At 42.7% G+C, this 23796-nt stretch overlaps 1 protein-coding gene across 1 annotated transcript; it reads right to left on the bottom strand.

Annotated features, from left to right (window-relative positions):
- Positions 1 to 204: 204 nt before the first annotated feature.
- LOC307242559 (polyadenylate-binding protein 1-like) lies at positions 205 to 3699 on the bottom strand (the record flags this gene model as incomplete). The annotated part of the gene is made up of 2 exons (XM_080017063.1): positions 205 to 273; positions 2458 to 3699. The coding sequence occupies 2 exons, from the start codon at positions 3697 to 3699 to the stop codon at positions 205 to 207; spliced, it is 1311 nt and encodes a 436-aa protein (XP_079873189.1).
- Positions 3700 to 23796: the final 20097 nt, after the last annotated feature.

The following is a 23796-nucleotide window of genomic DNA, read 5'->3' on the forward strand; positions in this document are numbered from 1 at the left end:
GAAAACAAATGAACAAACCAAAGTAATCAAACTTATTTCAACAAAATGGGCATGTAACAAAGATGAAACCTCACAAAGCCTCTAAATATAGTGTTAAAAAGTGTGAAAAAATGTGTTGTGTGATCCACCGTGCCACCATAAATGGCTGACATGTGCTCGGTCCAATAAATGTGGAACTTCTGTCTGCGACCCACTGCCGGGCGCTCAACCTCCCACTTTGAAAACAACAGTGTTGACGCAGTTGGCCTTGGTAATTAAAACCAGCTTCGGTACCTGGGGGGGTGGGAGGGGAGGGGGCGATTAGGGGATAAAGAGCAGTGATGCATTGTTGTTTGAGCAACATCAAAGACAAAAAAAAAAAAGGTAATCTCAAGCAAATGATCGTTGTGTAATTGCCCCGGCGTTCTCTGCGAGCGTTGTATGGCCGTGCTCTCAGAGCTAGTTATCAGCCCCAGGTGAGCACCACGAAGAGAACGAAGGCATCCCCGTAGTCCCCCCCCACCCCCCCCCCCACACACACACACACAGGCCACACGCACACACGCGCACACACACACACACACACACACACGCACACACAAATTGGATGGAAACTTGGGGATCAACATCAGAAGTGCTTTTTGTATTTTTCAAAAGCATATTTATTGTTTATTGGGGTCAGAGTGATTCAGGGGGGTTGGACTTGGTATGAAAACAAAAGGAAAAAAGTTGCCTGTTTGTTCGTTCAACTTGAAACTGGAGTTTAGCATACAAAATAAATCAATACGGCATTCCCAGCCAAGCAGCGTGGCTTTGTTCTTGTCGGCTGGCGGTTTTTTGTTCCTGGAGGCCAGCTTTATTGGACAGCCAAGTACCCCCGTCTCCTTACGACCTCCTTCTTACGCCCGGGCATGGAGGCAACCAAAATACAGCGAGTGAATCCTCGACGGAGCTAACAACTCCCAGGCCTGCGTTTTATCTGCTGTTTCCACATGGAAGAAGCGTTTTAAAGTATACTACCACCTCAAATGGGCCACCCAGCCGTCACTGTGTTGACCGGCGGTGTGATTAAAATAAATAAATAGTCTGTGTGCAGAGCGAAGCAATCTTATGGAGGACACCGCCGCTAACTCACTTCTGGCACGTCTGCAACATAACCTCTGAAACATTATATGTCGCAGTGACGTCACTTTAGATGTAAAAAAAAAAAAAAAGACGGTAAAAATAAAGTTCCGTTTAACGTTGCTTGACGACGTCGTCAGAACAGAAAAGCAACCTCTCTCAGACTTCATATCAACATTATGTTTACTACATCACTGGAACATATTTAGTTAAAAATAAGTTAAATGTTACAACGATAAATGTTGATACAACTTGTGTATTCAGGTAGAGAAGCTCCACTTTATTGATGATTGTGGGGAAATTTGTTCTCTGCATTGTAACCAATTCTACCCATTTTACCCATCCTAGTGAGGACAGAGGGAGAGGGGACCGACTCTAGAGCTAAAGCCAATGCCTTGGTGAAGGGCATTGGCGGGAGTGTGTAACCCGAAAATGCATGTCTTTAGGATGAGAGGAAACTCACATGAACATGGGGAGAACATGCAAACTCCCCATGGAACCGGAGCTGGTAACTGGATTGCAGTAATCTTGTAGCAACGTTTTATTGCAAAGTACATGAAACGTCATGTTTACAATGCTGCAGACATTGGAAACTTACAAATGAAAACCCATGAGTATTCATGTACTCCAACATCACTACGCTGCAGCAGTGTAATAGTAAGTAATGTTGAAAACGGTTTGTTGCAGGAACATTGTATAAACGTTATTAACATTGTAATCATGACATGGCAGGGACGTCATGATTGTCTTAGTAGGGATGTGCCATTCAGCCAAAATAAACGTACTCTAACACATATCTTGTTCCTGGCCCCTCATCCCTTGAACCACCATACAACAAAAAAAAGAAAAATAAATCAACAGATCTTAGAGGACCGTGCAACTGTATGTGTAATATGTAGTTCTGTGTTAAAGCAATGTTGCTTCTTCCTTTTCAAATGGAATTAATAAATACATGATAAGGCAAAATTAAATAAGTTCAACAAAAGCTTTTAGCGTAGTTGTCAGTTTTTAGAGAATCTTAAAAAAATCTAAAGAATATGAGCTATCATCAGGAAAATGGTCATTTGGTGGTCAAATATATATATATATATATATATATATATATATATATATATATATATATATATATATATATATATATTACTGAACATTTTCCTGGTGATGATGATATACTGTATATATAGGGCACGCTAGCCCTCATAAACTTCCTTCTCAACACAGTGCATTGTGACTCCTTGTCACTGGATCAGTTGCAATGGAGGATACGTTCTCTTCATCAGTGCTTGTATGCATTACATCTCTAGTCATATCCAGCTCAATATTGTTGTTTGAGGGGAGAGTAGCAGCCGGGCATACCTCCTCCTTCAAAGTGGTCAGCGTTGTGGTCACATTCTGACAGTTCTTGCCCAGGGGCTTGACAGAATCACCCAGCTTGTTTTCCTGTGCTGGGAGAGCAGCCACCATGGAGGCAGGCAGGGTCTCCTGGTCCTGCATCTGGACAGCAGGCTGCTGCATTGGGAGGAGGGGCCTTGTGCTCATGTACTGTTGGGGATTTTGGTCCCCTGCAGCGTACTTGTCCTGAAGGACCCTGCACACAGGGGCAGTTGCAGCAGAATCTGCAGATGCTTGCCAAGGGGTCCTGGTCTGAGCTTGTGGCCAAACACCTTGTACAGATCCTTGCAGACTGGGGCAGAGCTGGGTGACAGGATGGTGGGCATTACAACTCTGAGCTTGGGGTGTTGCTGCCCTGAAGGAGCCAGAGAGAGGTACAGGCTGGTAACGATTGCTTGGCACAAATTTGGGCTTGGGTTGAGCCTGTCGCTCTACTTTCTTCAGAGCGCGGCCCACAGAGATCAACTTGCCATTCAACTCCTTGCCATTCAATTCATCAACTGCCTTCTGTGCATCTTCATGCCTCTCAAAGCTGGCAAAACCGAAGCCACGAGACTTGCCACTGTTGTTGGTCATGACACGGGTGCTTATGGTGTTTCCATATTTTCTGAAGACTTCCCTCAGTTTCTCATCATCCATGTCTTCTCCAAAGCCCTTAATGTAGACATTTGTAAATTGGGCACCCAGCTCAGCCTCGCGTTCCTTGCGAGTTTTGAAGCGACCTATAAATACTTTTTGGTTATTGAACAGCATGCCATTCAATCTTTCAATGGCTTGTTCTGCTGCTTCCTGAGTCCCAAAGTGCACAAACCCATACCCTTTAGAGCCATTCTCATCACAGGCCACCTTGCAGGACAAAATGTGGCCAAAAGCAGAGAAGGTATTATACAGGGCCTCGCTGTCGATAGACTTCTCCAGATTTTTTATGAATATGTTTCCTACTCCACTCTCTCTGAGTGAGGGGTCATGCTGGGTCCACATAATACGAACTGGCTGCCCCTTGATCACAACAAAATTCATGGTGTCCAGTGCACGCTCAGCATCGGCTGGCTGCTGGAAATTAAGATAGGCATAACACAGGGATCGCCAAGTGATTCTATCCCGACACACTCGAACGGAGTGGATGGCTCCGGCAGGGCAGAATTTCTCATACAACATGCCCTCTGTTACATCGGGATGCAGATCCCCGATGTACAGGGAGGCCATAGGGTTAATGAAATAACTGGCGATCATTTCCGTTGTCTGTCGTTCACTGTCAGTTTTGTCGTCTGTCGTCTGGTTTGTTGTTTGTCGTCTGTTGCGTTGTCTGTCTACCATTTTGTTGTCTGTTGTCTATCATTGTCTGACTTCTGTTTCATGGTCTGTTGTCCCTTGTTATGTTGCTCGGGTTTGGATTTGAATTCTTCTATTTTGCTTCTGCATTAAAGTTCATCTGAAGCTGATGTGAGAAAGAACTGTTTTTTATACGAACTCAGAATTCCATATGTTGCCATGACAACCCTATAAACAATGTGATGTAATAATGAGATTTTTGAAGAGCACGAGATGGTGAAGTTGGAGGTCAAATAAAGGAAGAACAACAAGGAGAATAAGAAATGGTGATTGACGCACACGCATCCTGCATATGTCCACACATTCATGTTGAGAAGCAGTGAGATCAGATAAACGACAAGAGCAGGCGATAATACAACAAAAAAGAATGCAAGCTGCTATAAAGACCCCAAAAGAAGAAGAAGAAGAAGAAGCCACAGCCACATGGGAATTCCCCACATATTCGGCTCCCAGGTACAGGGGGACAGGATTTATAATAATGATAATAATAATATTAATAATAATAATAATAATTATTATTATTATTATTATTATTATTATAACAATAATAATAATAAGCTCAGGAATGATAGTAAATGTGTGCAGCTATGCTGGCTTACTATTATTCCTACTATTAGAAGGGGGCTTGTGCAAGTTGTAAAATATGACGTGAGCTAATGCTGCGTTCCTTTGAAGTAAGAACTCGGAAAAACCCAACCTCTGCCTGGAAATGTGGAAAGGAGCAACCATTTTGGTTTGAATTCCAAGTTGGAATTTCGGGGTACACCGTTTACGGTGAAGTTAGCTTGGCATGGGTTTTTATTTGAAAAAATATCTAACGTGGATCTTAACGACTCTTAGGTTATGTTAACATGTTAACTAGTGTTCGCAGCTGTTTTATCAATCTGTCTGTCCTGATAGTAAACAGATTATTAAATGTTCTATAAGAACTACATTATAGTTTGAGTATTAGCGAATTGAAATTCAATCATTTTAAAAAATGTACGAAATGGTTTGAATATTTAATAAATTAAAATCATTAAGAAGAAACAGGATTATGCACAGATAATAGACAAACGTGATTGTGTCATTGATTGTCTTAAATGTGTTAATCATAGCCCTTCTAGGGTCTCAATTTAAATGCTGGTTATGTTATTGTCTGATATATATGTGACCCACCGAGGACTTTAGGTACATTTGGTGGCTTTTGAGTTTTTGTTTTTCGCATCATTTGAAAGTGAAGAAGGTGTCTCTTGTGCAAATCAAGCAAATATTTTTAAAGCTATGACTTCTTAATGACAAGGGTGTGGCAAACTGTCTTTCTGAGATAATCACCTTCAAAGTTTCCCCCCACACTTGACTTAATTCAGCCTGCTCCTAGAATGCAAATAAAATGGAGGACCAACAGAGCCGCATGGCTACTTGTCATATGGCCACTTGACACCCTGCTGAATGGGGACTTGACACCCTGCTGAATGGGGGCAATCTCTACATTGTTCTTGTGTTTTGAGGGAATGTGGAACGCCGCACCGACACACAGCATCTATTGTTTTTAAAAAAGCTTTTATTTAACAGTAAGGATATACATGTATTATGAAAGTGGAATTATTAAGGAGTTTAAAGTGCGAACAAAACAACAAAATGTAGTGTCTATCAATAATATGAGTCTCTCTATATCAGCCTCAGTGTGTCATTTAATATATAGATGTGCATATGCCAAATATCTTCAAAGTTCTTGGAATTATTACATGGGCTAACCCCAACCCTACCCCAGCTACACTTTGAGAGCTTGTTTTGGGCTGCCTTTTCTTTTCGCCCCTGGCTGTATTTGCAGGTAAACTTGAGAATCTTGTGCATTGCTACTTGTTCACAATCTGCATCACCAACCTCAATGAACTTCATCACATCATCAACTTCTTCCATTGTAACAACAAAGGGCGTATCGTCGGTCTCCTTCGGTGGTTCTTGAAAATATTCCATTTCATCGTCACATTCAGGTTGAAATCCACTGTTCGAATTGTCTCCATGTCTGGGATAATATCAGATTCAGCATTGATGTTGTTCTCCGCGCCGCTGTCGGAGAACTGACTCATTGTGGAAAATGAAGAACTGACTCATTGTGGAAAATGAAGTCCAGTATGGGCTGCTTACACTGACTTCGATGTATCGCAATGGTCAGATTAGGGTCAGCGATATGATTTAGATCCGCCACCCGCTTCTCGTAATCCATAACAAAATGGAGATGAAAGTTTTCACAGACAAGTGAAACCGAAGGATCCTCGTCTTGTTTAAGAAAGTGACGTCAACATTACTTCTTCGTTGGTATATGTTGGTACCCCTACACAATAATGTCTCGGTGTGTGTGTAAAAGTAGTACAATTTAAAGGTTGAACTCTATCAAAACGGTTTCACATTGTGACTTCACATCACATGGAATATCGAGCAATGATCTTCACCTGGATTTTCGCTTTAAAGGAAACTATCGATCGCCGTTGTTCAGCGCTATTCAGCATCTCAGTAAGTGAAATGTGTTTCCCCATGTTATCTAACGAGAATATTTAACGTCACGGTTTAAGATTCTTCTACTATTTATAAATCAAACTTGGTTTTGAAAATATGTTGAGAAATAACAAATAAACAAAGGAACACGGATCTGGAAAAATTCAATTTTTCTGCTTGAAATGTTTTTTCAACTTAATTGGCTGCTCCTGGTGATTTTTTTGAAATGCCCGACAATGCGGGTTTTGCTGCAGTGGGTCACATATTTCTCTAAGTAAAGGTGTTAACTTGATTGGAAATGCCAAATAACCTATGAATTTTTCTCTGATCAGACTGCAGGATGATGTGATTTATAGTTGAATACTCCCTGGCCAAGAGGTAAGACTAGCAATTCAAAGCTTAACGCACAATTCATGTGATTTCTTAGAAGTTAGGTGATACAAATTGACCATTAGATAATGGATAAAATAAAATGTCAGTGAGTCGTCAAGCTATTAGCTTGACGACTGCTGAGATCTCAGTCTTATTGTTTGCAGTTATTAGTTGTACCTTAAAGGGTATAAGTAAACATGATATAAATTCATTAGGAATAGTAGTAAAAGTATTGAATGCAAAATTTAAAATGTTTTAGTGTGTGAATCACATTATTTTTCCTTACCTTCTCTAGTTGCTTAACTTATTGTTGAATTTATGTGGAGCCTCCAGTGATGTTTTTCTGGCACATTACGGAAATGTATTTTGGCTGATTGAGTTTATAAATGGTAGCACATTCATTCAAATGTTGATAGTTTATTGATCTGCTTGTGTCATGGATACACAGGACTTCCTAAAATACTTAGAACAAGATGGTCACGTAGTTTATTTTTTCTCATAACTCTAGGAAGCACAAAAGAACGTTGACGATTTGATTCATGACATTTCATTTATTATTTCTATTCTTCTCAGGGTTGAACCTTGGCATGGCCTTTCTTGGCTGTTGTGGTCATTGTTGTTTTCTTTAGCTGTGTTGTTGCAATCATATTGAGATTAATTATGTCTTGTTGCATACCATGCTTGGAAACTTGGTGCCGGAGTAATTGGGTTGATTACATACTGCGGCCTTTATCTTGCTGCGAAACAAATCGGCTCATTTCTCTCCAGCAGCACCTCTCCATCATCAATATGTGCAACTTTCCATTCGTTCGTGTCACTTTGTGGTGGTGTACCGCTCCTACTGCAGCTACTTTTCAAGATTCAAGATGTTTATTTATCACATACTTATACATACGGGCATACATATATGAAGTGAAATGTAATTGCAACGCACCCGGAGATTATGCACAATAAGTACAAAGACACAATAGTGAAGTAATTAAGTAATTAACTAACTAACTTTGCGAACTGAACTAATAAGTACAAGGACACAATAGCTAAGTAATTAAGAAATAATGTTACTAACTAAGCTAACTGAACTAATAAGTACAAGGACACAAAAGCTAAGTAATTAAGTAATTAACTAACTAACTGAATAACTGATTCCTAAAACATAATTTGGTTAACAAATAAATTAAAATAAGCATAAAAAGGTAACATACTGAAAGAGGATGCAAAATAGAAATAAGAGGAATAGACTATTTGTATATACAGTATATGGATATGTGCAGTAAAGTGGCCTGTGAATTAAGTGAGGTAGTGTGTGTTGAGATATACAGTACAGTATTCCACAGTATGACAAAGCAATACAGCAACAGTACAGTATGCAATACAATGTGCAACATACATTACATTAATGCAGTAGGAGCCTATGTACTGTATGTGTCTCCGTGAGGGTTGAGTCCTAATGGCTTGCGGGAAGAAACTCTGTCTCAGTCTCTCTGTTCTCACTGCATGACTGCAGAGGCGCTTGCTTGACCACAGCAGCTGGAACAGTCCGTTGTTGGGGTGGTGAGGATCCTTCATGATCCTCCGGGCTTTGCTACTACACCACCTCGTGTTTAAGCCCTGCAGGGAGGGGAGGGTAGTTCCAGTGGTACATTGGGCTGAAGCTGCTCACTCTGTCGACAGAAGTGCCATTAATTACCAGCGGTGCACGCAGCCTCGGTTATGATCCTCTCCTAAAGTCCACAATCAGCTCCTTGGTTTTGCTGACATTCAAGTGGAGGCTGTTGTCCTGGCACCAGAATGACAGATCAGCCACCTCCTCACGGAACTTCTTGTCGTCATCGGTGATCAGGCCCACCATGACTGTGTTGCCAGCAAACTTGATGATGGTGGTGGAGCTAGACCTGGCCACAGAGTCATGTGTGTACAGGGAGTACAGTAGGGGGCTAAGGAGGCAGCCCTGGGGGATCCTGTGTTCAGGGTGAGGATGCTGGACGTTTGCCTCCCCACCCTAACCACCTGGGGCCTGGCTGTGAGGAAGCCCAGGATCCAGGTACACAGCGCAGTGTTCAATCCTGGCTCCCGCAGCTTTACAGCCAGTCTGGTGGGGACTATGGTATTGAAAGCTGAACTGTAGACGAGATGTTGATGTAAATTTCTGGATACAAGACCTTAGTTGTAAGTGGCCGTGCAAGCATTCAGAGTCCTGCAGATGGATTTATTGACCCACGGTTTGTTGTTCGGAAATATCACAACTTTCCCCGTGGGAACGATTCTGTCCACTAATGTAGCTATGAAACTCGTAGCTACTTCTGTAAACTGGCTAACGTCAATGGAACTTGATTTGAACATGTCCCAGTATACGTCCCTCAGAGTGTCCTGAAGCGCACCCTCTGATTAGTCCGACCACCTTGTCACTACCTTTCCATGTACGATGCACAGTCTGTAAACAGGAAGTAACAAGATGGCAGTGTGGTCCGATTTACCGAAAGCAGGGAGCGAGACGGTCTTGTATCCAAAACTTGTATAATGTGTGTCAGTGGTCCAAAGTTCTTTCTCCCCTCGTGGCACACGTGATGTGTTAGTGGAAATTAGGCAGAACGTTTTTAGGGTTCGTCCTGTTAAAGTCCCCAGCCACCACCACAGCCTTGTCGGGATGTTTGTTTTGAAATACGCACAACACATCATACAGGTCCGATAGTGCTGTGTTGGTGTCCCTTGCAGCGGAATATAAACGGCTGTGATGAGGACCGTTATCCGTCTCATTTTTCTCTAAGTACCATTTTTCAAAAAGGGGGGATAGGTAGAGAATTAAGTAAAGAAAATGAGTGTGCTTAGAACAGTGCAGGAAGAGTTGTTTCTACTGCCAGTTTTCTGCATTATATTCCAAATGCTGTCGACAAAAGCCACACATGAATTACATCGCTTAAACCAGTAGTGATCGGATTGTCCAGTTTGTATTTGTCACTTTCGATTTACCCAATTGTGTAGACGGGATTATGTTCAGGCAACATTCGAGAAATGTGTTCCAGGAAAATTTGAAAACCCTGCACGATTTACACACTGTCGATTATTTTGTAGCCTAATCAATATTCTATGGACATTATCCCCTACATATTAGACAATGTGATAATATAATTCTGTTGTTATATGAGGGTGCATGCATTTATTTTGGTACTGAGACTGTAGTTGGCTATTATAATACAATACAAATACGTAACTGACCATACCACACTTTTACAATCCTGGACCTAGACCAAACAATGTCGCCATAATGTGTCTCTCTCACCCAAGTGTTTAAGTCTATGTACCCAGGTCAAAGCAACCCTACCCATTCCACTTGAAGGGCCACTACCCGACCAGGTGACTGGGTGATTGTCCACGACTTCAGATCTTCCGCCTACAGGAAATACGCATCAGGAAACAACGGCGGCTCCAGTCACTAAGGGCATGCCACAATGCCAAGGCTTGCCTCCATCAGCTGGAATCATACAAAGATCAAGTGGACATGCTCAATACCATCAATGACAATCTGCGCCAGCAGGTAACCACCATCAATCAACAACTGCTACGTATTCAGCGGCTGCGAAGGGGGACATGGTGAAGTTCACCGCCAAAAGCTACCGCAGATGATTGGATCCTTATGTACCTGTTATATGAAGGATGTTGTTGTATTAAGGTTGATGTTTGGTCATCTTTTTCTGTTTATACCACAGAAAAGAAGGTTTTGCATATTTTTATCCATCACAAATATTACCAAGTATAAAACGTTTTTTCTGATAACCAAAAATGGCCGCTCTAATGTTTATGCATAAAACTCAAAACTCAACTCCTGCTCTGAAAGTTTGCGGCACTGGCCGCTCAGTCCCTTCCACCTCTTTGGACAAGACCATGCCCAGCCCTCTGTCCGACGCGTCGGTCAGCAGACAGAAAGGGAGAGAGAAGTAAGGGTGGAACAGCACTGGCTTCCCACAGAGCGCTGACTTTACCCTTGCAAATGCCTGCTGGCACTTCTCTGACCACTGGACCAGATCTGGGGCACCCTTGCAAATTAAGTCGGACAAGGGGATGGTTAGCTCCGAAAATTCAGGTGCGAACCTCCTATAGTAGCTGGCCAGCCCCAAGAACTACTTCACCTCCTTCTTGGTCTTAGGTCTCGGCTTGTTTGCGACCTCAGCAGATTTAGCAATCTGGGGTTGGACCAGGCCTTCACCGAAGTGGTACCCCGGATACCATACCTCCCTCCGTCCCACGGCACACTTCTTTGGTTTGGCGGTGAGCCCCGCAAGCCTCAGGGACTCAAGCACTGTACCCAAAGGCCTGAGGAACCTCCTACACAGCAAACACCAGGAGGTCCAACCACTTGTCCCAATTATGGCTACCGTCGTGAACGAACTTCCGAATCATGTTTTTCATGATTCCAGACTTGGGAGATGACCTGGAACAGTGCCTGCACCACCACTTTTGGCCGTAATACTGTGCAATGGCACCGCCTTGGGGTACCGGGTTGCATCATCCACTTGGACTAACACAAAATGATTACCCGCCAGCACTGCGGTCTAATGGCCCGATGAGGTCCATACCGAGTCTTTTGAATGGGACCTTCACTATGGGGAGGGGCTTCAACAGCACTCTTGGTGTAGCCCAAATGCCCCGCCAATAGAAGCGGGCCATTATCCGCTGTCGTGGTTTATTGTGACCGAGGCGACCGGCCATTGGGTTATGGTGAGCCACCTGGAAAAGCATTTCCCGGCAGCTCCTCGGCACCAGCAACTGGGTTATTTCCTCCCCTGTCCGAGTGTCACGGCTCACTCGATATAACTTGTCTGTAATCACCGAAAAATACTGGTGAGCGCAGAGTCTGGGCGCATCAATACGCCATAGATTTTGATTACTCCCTCAAAGGCCCCGCGTAGGGTGTCCTCGCGCGACTGCTCCAGCGGTAAATCATCAATAGGGAAGGTCAAGAGGACCGGGGAAGATCCCACTTGGGATTCTCCCTCCCCCGCACCTGTCGCACCTGCCGCCACCCCTCCACGTCACTGCGTGCCTTGCAACACTCACATCTCCCTAACGACCATGAGCACACTCCCCCAGCCTCTTTCATCAGGGGTGCGTCAAACCCTGGCCAATCCATTCCCAAAATCAGGGAGTGTGACGGGCAGTAACTAACTGCAGCCTGTACCCTATGTATTTTCCCCTTGTAGCATATTTCAAGCCGGACCATCGTATAAGGGTGAATATCCCCATGCACACAACAAATTTCTCCCCATTACGCTTCTACCAAAGCCCTGGGTCGAACCAGGCTTTGCTGGATCATCGTCTGCGAACAGCCTGAGTCCAGCAAAGCCTGATGTCTACCTGATGTCTGGCAGGCCAGGGACCTGGACCACCTGGTCGAGTTCCATCCGGGGGCCGCCTGCAGTGCCTGCACCACTGCCCAGACATCTGTACGGCTCCCTGATTTCCCGCGACAGCACTACCCTGGGAGCTGATGGGGGACAGAAAGGGGTCGGCATGGGAAGGGGAGACAGCATCCCGCGGCACCACAAAACCTGGCTCGTAGACATCTGCACTTACCCCGGCTGGTGGGAGGGGGGGTGCGGGAATGTAAAAGACTGCGCCCTGCCCCTTCCGGGTCCCTGTTCAGTTGTCACTTGTGGGAGTCTCTGCCCACAGATAAGTGTTTAGGGAGGGACACAGAGTCTTTGTTGCGGTGGGTTCCTGACATGGCGAGAGTTTTATTATACCAACTCAACAGTGTGTGTGTGCATGTTTGTGTGTGATGTGTCCACCAACTTGTGCAAGGGATTATTCCCTAATTAGTGCTGGAGTACCAGGTCAGAAATGTATCATGGTGCCTCCAAGCAGAAAGGCTCCACAGCCACCAATGAGTCCCACAGCTGCACAGACACCTGGCGGCCGCAAAAATACTCTGAGCCAAAAGTGATGTAGCTGAATAAGAATCCCGAACCCGCAGAGAACCCAGGGCCCAAAGAGTGACACCCACGCACTGTCTCGAGATGTGCAAACCAGTCCTCAAATGCACAATATGAACCCACTCTCCCGAAGCAAACACACAACCCATCCCCAAGTGCAAGACCGAGGTCGCAGTCTGCAAGCTCAGACCACAAACCCCAAACTGGGCACATGGCAGTTATATAAAATGTGTGTGCTTACCAGCAAACAGGTTAAACCTCAATTTGACCCGTTCTTTAAATCAAAAAGTCAAATTCAGAAATTATAAAATAAATTCATGAATAAATACTTCTAAGGCAGGGTGGATGCTTCGTCCTACCCCGGCCATGTTGTTTTGATAGTCAAAGAATTGGACAGTTTGTGTATAATCCATATAAAATTATATTTACCCAGAAAACCAGAAGCGTGGAGGCTCTTAAACCTGCGTGAGCCCTCACCGAGGCTTCTGGAAAACACAGTGCGCTCACACCAAGGACACGCGTTCAGAGAGACATTAAATCGATGATTTTCAGCCCCCTGCAGCCTCTCCTTTTTTCCTTTAAGCAGCAGCCACAACCCCATGCTGTCTTTGGAGCGAGTGTCGACTTCAGTCAAGCCTTGGAACGGGAACACGGATGTGGCAAGAGAGATGAGGAGATGCCACTTACTTCACAGCTTCCCCGTCCTAGGATGTAGACACATTGGCTTAATTTCTTCAAACTGTGATGGGAAATGCTTGGTATCTTTAATCATTTTTAATGTAGTAATTTGATGATGTGCTTCCAATAAAATTATTATCTTTGAGGTCCCTGATGTTATATAAAAGAGACTTTCTATCCTATGGCAACGAAACTGAGACGGATGTTTTGAGATGAAGAAGTTCCCGCTGCAGAGATGTGTCGTAGAGGCTTAACTTATATGATACACTTGGACTGAATTCCACACAGCCTCAGGCTTCCACAATCTGAAAGAACATGGTTACCGTTCAGTCTCAGTACTGTATTTCGTAAAAATTGCTATCAGGACTTCAAGTATATTTGTAACACTTGTGTGTGTAAACAATATCTAAATCTATGTAATCACAGATCAGCACACAGTGTTAATTCCCACTGACAGTACGCACTGTGAACCATCTAAAGAGATGAAGTGTACATTCATTCATTCCCTCGACCGCCACAGAGTTTGCCTCATCTTGAACACGTAAGAATTTGTGACGCCAAGCTGACCATATTCTCTGACTCCAAAAATAAACTGTTGATCTCAGAGCGCTGCTCCTAAGCACATCTCTGATCCAACCCTTGTACAACCGGCCCTTGTACAAGATAATAAATTAACTTTGAGACCAAGAACTTTTTCCTCTTTATTGTTGATTAGAAAACAGGGCATTCAGCAAAATAATTTGCTGAAGGAGGGGACATTGGCTGAAGGAGGGCTGAAGGAGGGGACAAATAAGGGAGGGTCAGGTTAAGGTGGAAAGCGGGATAAAGGATATAGTCTGAATGGGATTGAATTGGGAGAATATCATGTGATATTTCATCTAATAAAAGCTTACTATCGGATCTCCTGTTCCGTGTGCTGTGTGTAAGCTGCCCCTTTGAAAATGTAAGCATTAATTTTGTCACTGCGGATCATACTTCCAAAAACTATAAACAAATGACGACATAAAGAACGAACCTTACCTGCACATATCTGTATATACAAATAGCCTATCCCATATACATTACTCTTTTCCCTTCTATTTTGTATTTTCTTTTTGAGACTTGAATTTTACAGTATTCTATTCACTAACTGCATTACGTTTTAGGAATCAGTTAGTTTCAGTTAGTTAGCTAGGTAGTAATTAGGTTAGCTGTTATGTTAGGTTTAGTAACTGTTGTGCATAATCTCCAGGTGCGTTGCATTGACCTTTCACTGCATATATGTATGAAAGTATGTATATGTATGTGACAATTAAACCCCTTGAATCTTGAATCTTGAATCTTTAGGAGTGTCTGAAATGGTATTACAAGATTCTTCCAGGCATGAATAGGAAATATATTGTAATGTTTACGATATCAGGTAAGAAATATATAGAATTTTTTTTGGGGGGGGGGTCCAAGTCTTTATTAGGGGGGTCATACCCAATCCCCCCCATAATTCGAATCATGACCACAACCAGCTATGCTGCATTATCAAAATCACCGGGGCTGCCTTCCATTTCTTGCACATGCCTGATCTTTGCATTCTTGCCAGGAATGGTAAATGGCAAATGCATCCAATGGCTGTTTCTTAAGTGCCAGATTAAAAAAAAGTAATAATTATGGGATTTTTTAAATAATAAAATGTTACGATCACCACTTTAATGTTCAAGTAATAATGATGACAAATTTCAATTTAGCGTCTCTGATCGCACTCTTCTCACTTCAGATCATTTGTATTCAGATATCTGTAATCCTTTGTGATGTTGATATGCCCCAATCCATCTGAGTTTTATTAGTGCACACCAAAAAAAACACATTTCACTCTAACTGTGCAAAATTCAAACACATTCTGTAGCTTCATCAATGCAATGATCACATGAACAAAGCAAATTACAGTTAAACAGCGACATATCTCCAATTTCCATTTGCAGGGGCCACATCGCAAGATGTAAGGACTAAATAATGTTTGGTTTGGAGTTTTAGATTTCAATTTAGCCCCAGGCCTGGAAGCCATTAAGACCTAATCTGAATCCTGGTCAGTGCTTGCTCCCGGAGCACAAAGCATGGGTGTATTAGCATCAAATCATACAGCAAGGAGGATAAGCACACACACACACACACACACACACACACATACACACACACACACACACACACACACACACACACACACACACACACACACACACACACACACACACACACACACACACACACACGCAATAATGACAAAACAGCATCTTATTACTGTCCATTAGATTTATATTACCTTCATTTGAACAGGCAATACATCTCATATTCATAAATGGTACAATGCCACGGTGCTGAATAGTGTAGTGAAACAGCTGCATGATGGGAGTTGAGGGACAAGGCCACGAACAAATGATACAAAAAAAATAACAGCTTGATAATGCTGTTTCTGATACGAGGGAATGATGACTATAATTACGGCCCCAACGCATATTGCACTCACTACAGAGCGAGCAGGTGCAACTGTCAATGACCATGTCTGCATACATGCATTATACGTCACTGTAGTTTCAGCTCAAAGCCAATATACTTTAAAAGTGTGTGTATTAAAGCGAGAGAGAGAAAGAGAGAGAGAGAGAGAGAGAGAGAGAGAGAGAGAGAGAGAGAGAGAGAGAGAGGAGAAAAAGAAGAAGAGCGAGTGAGAGGGTCCATATTGTGTATCTCCTACTGATGGACACAGCACATTAAGCGGCTCATTATCAGCCTTCCACCATATGGACTCGGGCTGGGGTGGGTCACAGCCTCCGCCGCCCACCCCCCTCCTCGGCCCCCATCCCCGACCCCTCCTAATTAGGACAATTACGCCATCTCCATCACACACGAGGGCCGGTTTTCCACAAAATGGTGTTGCGCCCCAGCCTAGATTGGTGTCACCGTGCGACGGGCTACGACCGGCGAGGGGCAGCGAGAGGAGCCTCGCGGGGCACTCGCCAGCGACTGCAGAGCTCACACTGCAATTACACCGGCTGAAAGAAAGAGAGGGAGGGGGCTGGGGAGAGAGAGAGAGAGAGAGAGAGAGAGAGAGAGAGATGGAAGGGACGGGGCAGGAGGGAGGGGGCAAAAAAAGCAACAACAACAAGAGACTTCAGAGAGAGGAGAAAAGTGTGAGAGAAAGGGAGAGTTTGGGTTTAACGTGAACGTAAATAGTAAGTAAAATGACTTTTGGGCGTTGATTCCAGGATGCAAAGGGACGGACCCGCTACTCACCATGCTGCATGATGAGTGAGATTCTAAAAAGGGCAATTTATTTGCAAGTCAATAATAGTTTTTGAGCTTATATGTAGTCATCAGTGTTGGGTAACGTTGCTTTTAAAACAAATTTGTTAGATTACAAGATTACTGCCATTATAAAGTCACTTGTTACAATACAGCGTTACCTACTGAGAAATATAAACTCGTTAGAGTACTTTTGTGCTACCAAAAATGAAACCCCCCATTTCACTGTGATGTTCTTGTCCCTTTCACCCACTAATTCAAAATAATGCAAATACTTCCACCATGTAAAGGCCGCCGTCTCGGCCATCTCGCTAGATGAGCCACACATGCGGGCGGGCGTGTTTGGCAAGTGGCAACGGAAAGCCGATCAATTTGAACGATATAAAGCTGACCGATCACCTCTAGCCAATCATGCTGGTCGCTTTAGAAAGAAGCCCCGCCCCCTCCCTCGTGGGTAGGTTGCACAACCATATACACTGTAAACACACCGGCAGACAGAGCGGCAGCGTCCAAAACTCGGAGAATGAGAGAGATGATGTATCGTTGATAAATGAGGGCCTCATACATCCATAGTTTAGCGTTTCTTTGGGGGAAATTAAAGTTCCGACCCAAAGCAGATGCCGATGACGAGACGTGCCGACAAAGACAGGCAGCACCACAAACTTTATTTTATTTTTTTTCTAAATGGCGTTATGCATGTGAGTCTATTGATGGGACTTATTTTATTTGGAATATAAAGTGTAAGCAAAAGCGTTTTGTAGCCTAAAAAAAAATATTAATTCGACATTCCTTGATGATGTCGCTCTTTATATAGCCTGCCTATTAATCGTTTTTCAGCTCAATAAACACATATAGTATTTCTCCCGTTTGTCCTGGAAATTGAAATCTTCCAGGCAACGTGGGCCGGCACCCTGGTGCAAATGCGTCAGGATTTTCTTTTTTTTTTTTTTTCCCGTGGTATTTTAACAGTGAGGGATTGCTTATTTGACAACGTCACGGCTGTAAATGACTGATTACTCGAATTGCAAAACGAACGCGTTACGTTACTTGCAGCAGCAAAAAAGTAATCTGAGTACTCTAATGCGTTACTTTGTAACACATTACCCCCAACACTGGCAGTCATTGCAACCTTACATATGAACACAAGAATATCGCTGAGGGAAATTGCGCCATTGATCTCAGAGTGAGGTCAATTTTGTCAAAGTTTCACCTCCGAAGCCGGCTTTACACTGAATCCGAAAAGGTATCCTACAATGCGATCCTACCCTGCAGTGGCCGTCTCATTAACTTTTAGCCGGACTTGAATGAAAGAATGAATGAATGAAATATGTGTATTGATAGCGAATATGGTCATGCTCATTGTTAATGTTAATAACATCACTGACACATATACTTTACTTTGTGTTTTTTAAGTACTTACTTGACTTTGTTTTCTGCCCACTTCCGATATAAAAAGTGACTTTGTTGCAAGAGTTGAATGCTTGACATGACACAACATTCCAAAGGGCGGATCTCCTGATGGTGTTCATGTCCTCAAACTGTCCTTTCGGACAAAAACTATTAATGTAATGACATCCTGAGGTAAGCCCCTGAAGTGGTGTGTGGTACAGTTTCAGCACGTTCTCTCCACTCAGAGTTGAGTGGATGCACCCAAATATATACTGCATAAATATATATTTTTATAGATCATCGTCAACTGATTACCCTGCGTGACGGCATTATGGTTGCTGTAAATATGTGTGTGAAATTTGCTTCCAAATAATTCGCCCTGAGGTTTCAGACTTTTTTGGAAAAAGGACGGGAAAAGAGGGCAGGCAATTCTCAGCTTAGTGTAGTGTATAGCAGTCACGTCTTGTGCATTTCTTAGGCAAACACACACACACACACACACACACACACACACACACACACGGAAACACACACATGCACACACACACACACACACACACACACGCACACACACACAATCATTTGGGAAAACATTGTTGAAAAATTAATTCAAAGCAATCCTAAGCCAATTAAACACAGCCTTATCTATTAGCAGGTACTGAGATACACTAACGGCCCCGCACCGCAGCAATTAGACCTCACTTGTTAAAGGCTTTGCTCCATTGATCTTTGGTAAAAAACGATATGCATCGCTTAGAGCTCATCTTCCCTCCGAAGTAGACCTTGTTCTTTTCCTCTGTTATTTTCATTCTTTTTTCTCCTTTTGATTTCCTGATGTTCGGGCCTTGATGTTTTTATTTTTTTCCTCCTCTTACCTAGTGAAATCCTTGAGTCTTAAATTAGGCCCTGGGGGGGGGGGGGGTGCGGCCGGCAATCGATGGGCTCACTGCAGGTGTCTACCGAGTACGAGCGGCGAAAAGCAGTCCCCTCTTTTCCTCCCCCGCTTTCATCTGAATAACGACGAAGAAGGAAAAAAATGAAACAACCCCCCGACCGAACATGATGAGGAGCGAGCGGGTAAGTGGAAGAAAGCTGCCGGTTGTGTCCGCCGCATTAGCGGGATCCATTTGTTTCTCTCGTCCTGCGTTCTGTTAGAGGCGCGATATTGAACCGTGTTGTTACGACCCCCCTCCCCAAACAAGAGATCAAGCTGCGTTACATCGTGGAGGAAAACAAACTGCTATCGATTTGCGTAAGTAAGGGGAGAATAAGCGGCGGACGGGAAGCTTCTCGGGAGGCCTGATCCAAGCGCATCTACGGCCCCTCGAAAAGAGTAACCTGGACGGTCGCTAAAAAATAAAGTTTATGACTTTTCAGGGTGTATCATTCAGAACTGGCTCGTGTAAAATCTCCCGGGCTCATTTACATCTTCATCCCCCCGCAATGAATGAGTGAATGGAGGGAGTTGCGGATGAGGTCCATTATCAAGACTTAACCGGATTCAAAGTATTTTGATGATAATAATAAAGTGGTAAACTGGAACCAACTCAGCTCAGTCGTGTCATCCGAACAAGGGCGACGCTTCACAAGGGTGTTTTGTTCCGTTTTGTTCCGTTTTGTTCCTTAGTAGCCATTCAGCCGTTGCGGAGCCCCCTCGCCTCCCTTTTTTTTGTGGCCGCACCTCTTTCCTCTTCTTTCTATTCTTTTACACTTCTTTTTCGCTTTCCGTCCTAGCGCTCCAGGTTTTGAATCAGCAGCGGCTTGGGGTGGTGAGGGGGATACCGACCTTCGTATTAAAAGGCCACAATGAGTTATTGTGGCACATGCTTATAGGGCACTGAAAAGAGCTTGTATGCATTTATTCAAAAATAATCCTTCTCTCTCTTTCTATTCTAGCAGATTGTATTTCCTTGAAAAGGCTTTCTGAACTCAATGGAACAAGAAAATGTGAACTTCTTATCTTTGTCCAAGGCAAGGCAAGGCAAGTTTATTTGTATAGCACATTTCTACAACAAGGCAATTCAATGTGCTTTAAAGCATTAAGACAAAGTGCAAAGAAACACATTATGAAAGGATATTATCAAAGAGTTAAAATGAAAACCCACTTGATGAAAACAAGAGAGCATACATGCCTGCATAAGGTAAAAAAATAGAATACATAGAATGCATAAAATCAAGTCATAAAACTGACAGAAATTAATGAATATGATTGAATATGATGTATATTTGGTTTAGTAAAAGGCGGCCGCAAACAGAAATGTATTCAGACTTGATTTAAAAGAGGTCAGAGTTGCAGCACACTTGCAGTTTTCTTAGTGGTGTTCCAGATATGTGGTGCATAAAAACTGAACGCTGCTTCTCCATGTTTAGTTTCAACTCCGGGGACAGAAAGCAGACCTGTCCCAGACGACCTGAGAGTCTAGGTGGTTCATAACGTAGCAGAAGACCAGATATGTATTTTGGCCCTAAACCATTCATTGCTTTAAAAACAGCGGTAGTATTTTGAAATCAATTATTTGACGGACAGGAATCAAGTGTAAAGCTCTGAGAACAGGAGTGATATGATCCACTTCTTTGGTCTTAGTGAGGACTCGAGCAGCAGCGTTCTGAATCAACTGCAGCTGTCTGATCGATCTTTTAGAGAGACCTTTAAAGACAGTAGTCTAGACTACTAAAGATAAATGCCTGGACAAGATTTTCCTAATTTTGCTGAGACATTAGTTCTTAAATCCTTGACATATTATAAAGGTGATAGTAGGCTGACTTTGTAATTAAAGTTATTATTAATGTGACTGTTCAAATAAAGGTCAGAGTCCATGACTACAGGTTTCTGGCTTGGTTTGTGCTTTCTAACATTAACGGTTGAAGAGTGCTGACTTTTACTTATTCTTCCTTAGCTCCAAAAACAATTACTTCAGTTTTGTCTTTGTTTAATTGGAGGAAATGCTGGCACATCCAATCTTTGATTTGTTCAATGCACTTGCTCAGTGATTGCATTGCACCATAGTCCCCTGGTGATATGGTTATGCAAATTTGTGTGTCGTCTGCGTAATTATGGTAAGATATTTAGTTGTTTTCCATGATCTGAGCAAGTGGGAGCGTGTAGATGTTAAACAGAAGAGGTCCCAGAATAGAGCCTTGGGGAACTCCATGTTAATTTTTGTCCGCTCTGATGTGTATTTACCTATAGACACAAAATAGTCCCTGTCCTTTGAATAGGATTCAAACCAGTTTTGTACTGTGCCAGAAGGTCCCGCCCAGTTTTCCCGTCGGTCTAGTAATATATTGTGGTCGACTGTGTCAAATGCAGCACTGATCCAGTTATACTAAGACTGAAACTCTGCCACTGTCTGTGTTTAGATGGAAGTCATTGAAGACCTTAACAAGAGCAGTCGCAGTGCTGTGGTGGGGTTGAAATCCTGACTGGAAGACATCCAAACAGTTGTGTAGTGCCAAGAAATTATTCAGCGTTGAAAAACAGCTTTTTTAACGATTTTTCCTAAAAACGGGAGGTTTGATATTAGCCTATCAAACATTATTATTATTATTATTATTATTGTTCATTAGTCAGGTGTCTAGATTGTTCTTTTTTAAGACTGGCCTGATGGCGGCAGTTTTCAGGGCCTGTGGTAAAGAAACGTAAGAGAAGACACGTTTTGACAATTTGTAGAAGATCTGAGGCTGAGGCACTTTGAAACATTTTTGAAAAAGCCTGTTGCTTTAATATCAAGGCAGCAGGGGGAGGATATAAGATGTTGTATAACGTCCTCCAAGTGTTTTTGGTTGATCAAATCAAATTGTGTCATGGTGCTGTATATGAATTTATTTTTAGTGGACACATGGACAGCACATATCTTGTACCTGATATGGCGCCACTGACTGCGTGTCAAATTTTCAGAATTTTGTCAGTGAAGGATGCGATTTATAGTTCCAAATTCTAAATGTGAATCTTTTTATAGAAGTCATAAGGTACGTGGTGATTTGACATTTTTGCCACCCGTGTTCGGCTTTTGTAACCCTCTATTTTCTTCTATTCTTACCAGCGTTGCATCTCTCCATGGTGATTTTTTCTTTCCAGAGACCACCTTCCCCTTAGTGGCTGCAATGGGGGTCAATAACATTTGTAACTTTAGAATTGAAATGATCTACAAGCATGTTGTCATCCTCTTATTATTACCCATAATTTATGAATTTGATCAATTTAAACTCTGGCTTTACAAAAACTTTACTGTCGAACAATGAAGGCATTATACCATCCCGGTTTGATTCACGTATTCTATTTAATTTAAGGACAGGAGTCTATCGGTCTTAAGATAAGACAGTCATTCTTTTGTAATTTTTGCCCCTCCAGGCAAACTGTGGGGGTGGGGACAGTCACAGAGAAAGTGTCCCCATTACACAGGGTGCTTCTTTCGTTCCATTAGGAAGCGGAATAAATTGAAATAACCTACATCTTCGTAAAATATAAACACACTGTTTATATTTGAACAGAGAGGGAGCGATCAGGGCGCAGAGCCCTCCCTGTGGAGCTATTTTAGATTGAGGGGTTACTCAGAAAACAACCACCCCTAAACGCGCCACTGTCCTATATGAACAAAGAGATGTCGCCGTTTTCGCACCGAACAGATCTGGGGACTCCCTGAGAGAACTAGGAACTGGGGAGCTCCCTGAGAACTAAAAACCGTTGTTCACACGAGGCGCTCGCGACTCTGGGTTCTATAATTATATAATAGAATTAATTGACTGTGTTGTATTAAATATACATTTAAATCCTCCTAAATGAAACTTACCTTAACTTACCTCCAGCACATTTTAATATTTTTAAGAAGAGCTTATAGAGCTTATTGTGCGTAATCACTGGGTGTCATGACATTTCACTGCATATATGTATGACCGTATGCATATGTATGTGACAAATAACCTCTTGAACTTGAACAATGCACTTGCATTGAAGAGCTTTTGTCTGGTTGCGTTCACACCAACAATAGGAATTCTGAAGTGACGTCAGCTAGTGGGGTTTCAGCACGAGTAACGTGTTGTGATAAACTTTCACTGATTTCACCTTTCTGAACCAATTTGAGGCCAGAAGTTAGTAACCCAGATGCTGAATCATCTACAAGACGATGATGTCATTTAAAAGTTAGTTCTGATTTTCATGAAGGAAGGGCTAGCATCGGGACATCGCCCCGGAATTTTTTGTTTCATTCAATTAAAGTCAGACAATAAAATACATTAAATAAATACATCTACAATAAAAAAATAAAATTTTTATTAAAAAAAAGAAATTATTGCCGAGGGACCGTGGAATCACCAGCACTTACATCACTGAAGGTTCCTCTTGTGCCGGTTAGTCCCTGCCCTATAGTAGGAGCTAAAAAAAAAGTCCATCAAGAACAGCGTTCTCAGAACTACGATCGTTCCTAGTTCCTACAGTGTGGATACAAGAAAAAGGGACAGTTCCTCCAAAAGTTCTTAGAGCTATGTCAATATAGTGTCCTGGTCAAAATCAATACAACAAGTGTTTTTATTGATTAATGGATGTGGTGAGGGAGGACATGCAGGCGGTTGGTGTAAGGGAGGAAGATGCGCAGGACAGAAGGTGTTGGAGGCAGATGATCCGCTTGGGCGACCCCTAACAGGAGCAGCAAACAAACTGCCCTGTTTTTCTTTTTTTGCCTAATAATGTTTGTTAAAATAAACGTAATATACATAAAACAGACACATTCATTAAAATTAATATATTTATTTATTTATTTATTTATTACAAATGTGTCTACATTAAATTGCCTCTCGGGCCAGAAGTGGCCCCCAGCCCTCTGGATTGACTAAGTTTGGTTTGACTAAGTCTGCCCTGGTATAA

This window comes from Zeus faber (assembly GCF_960531495.2).
Source record: "Zeus faber genome assembly, chromosome: 16".
NCBI lineage: Eukaryota > Metazoa > Chordata > Actinopteri > Zeiformes > Zeidae > Zeus > Zeus faber.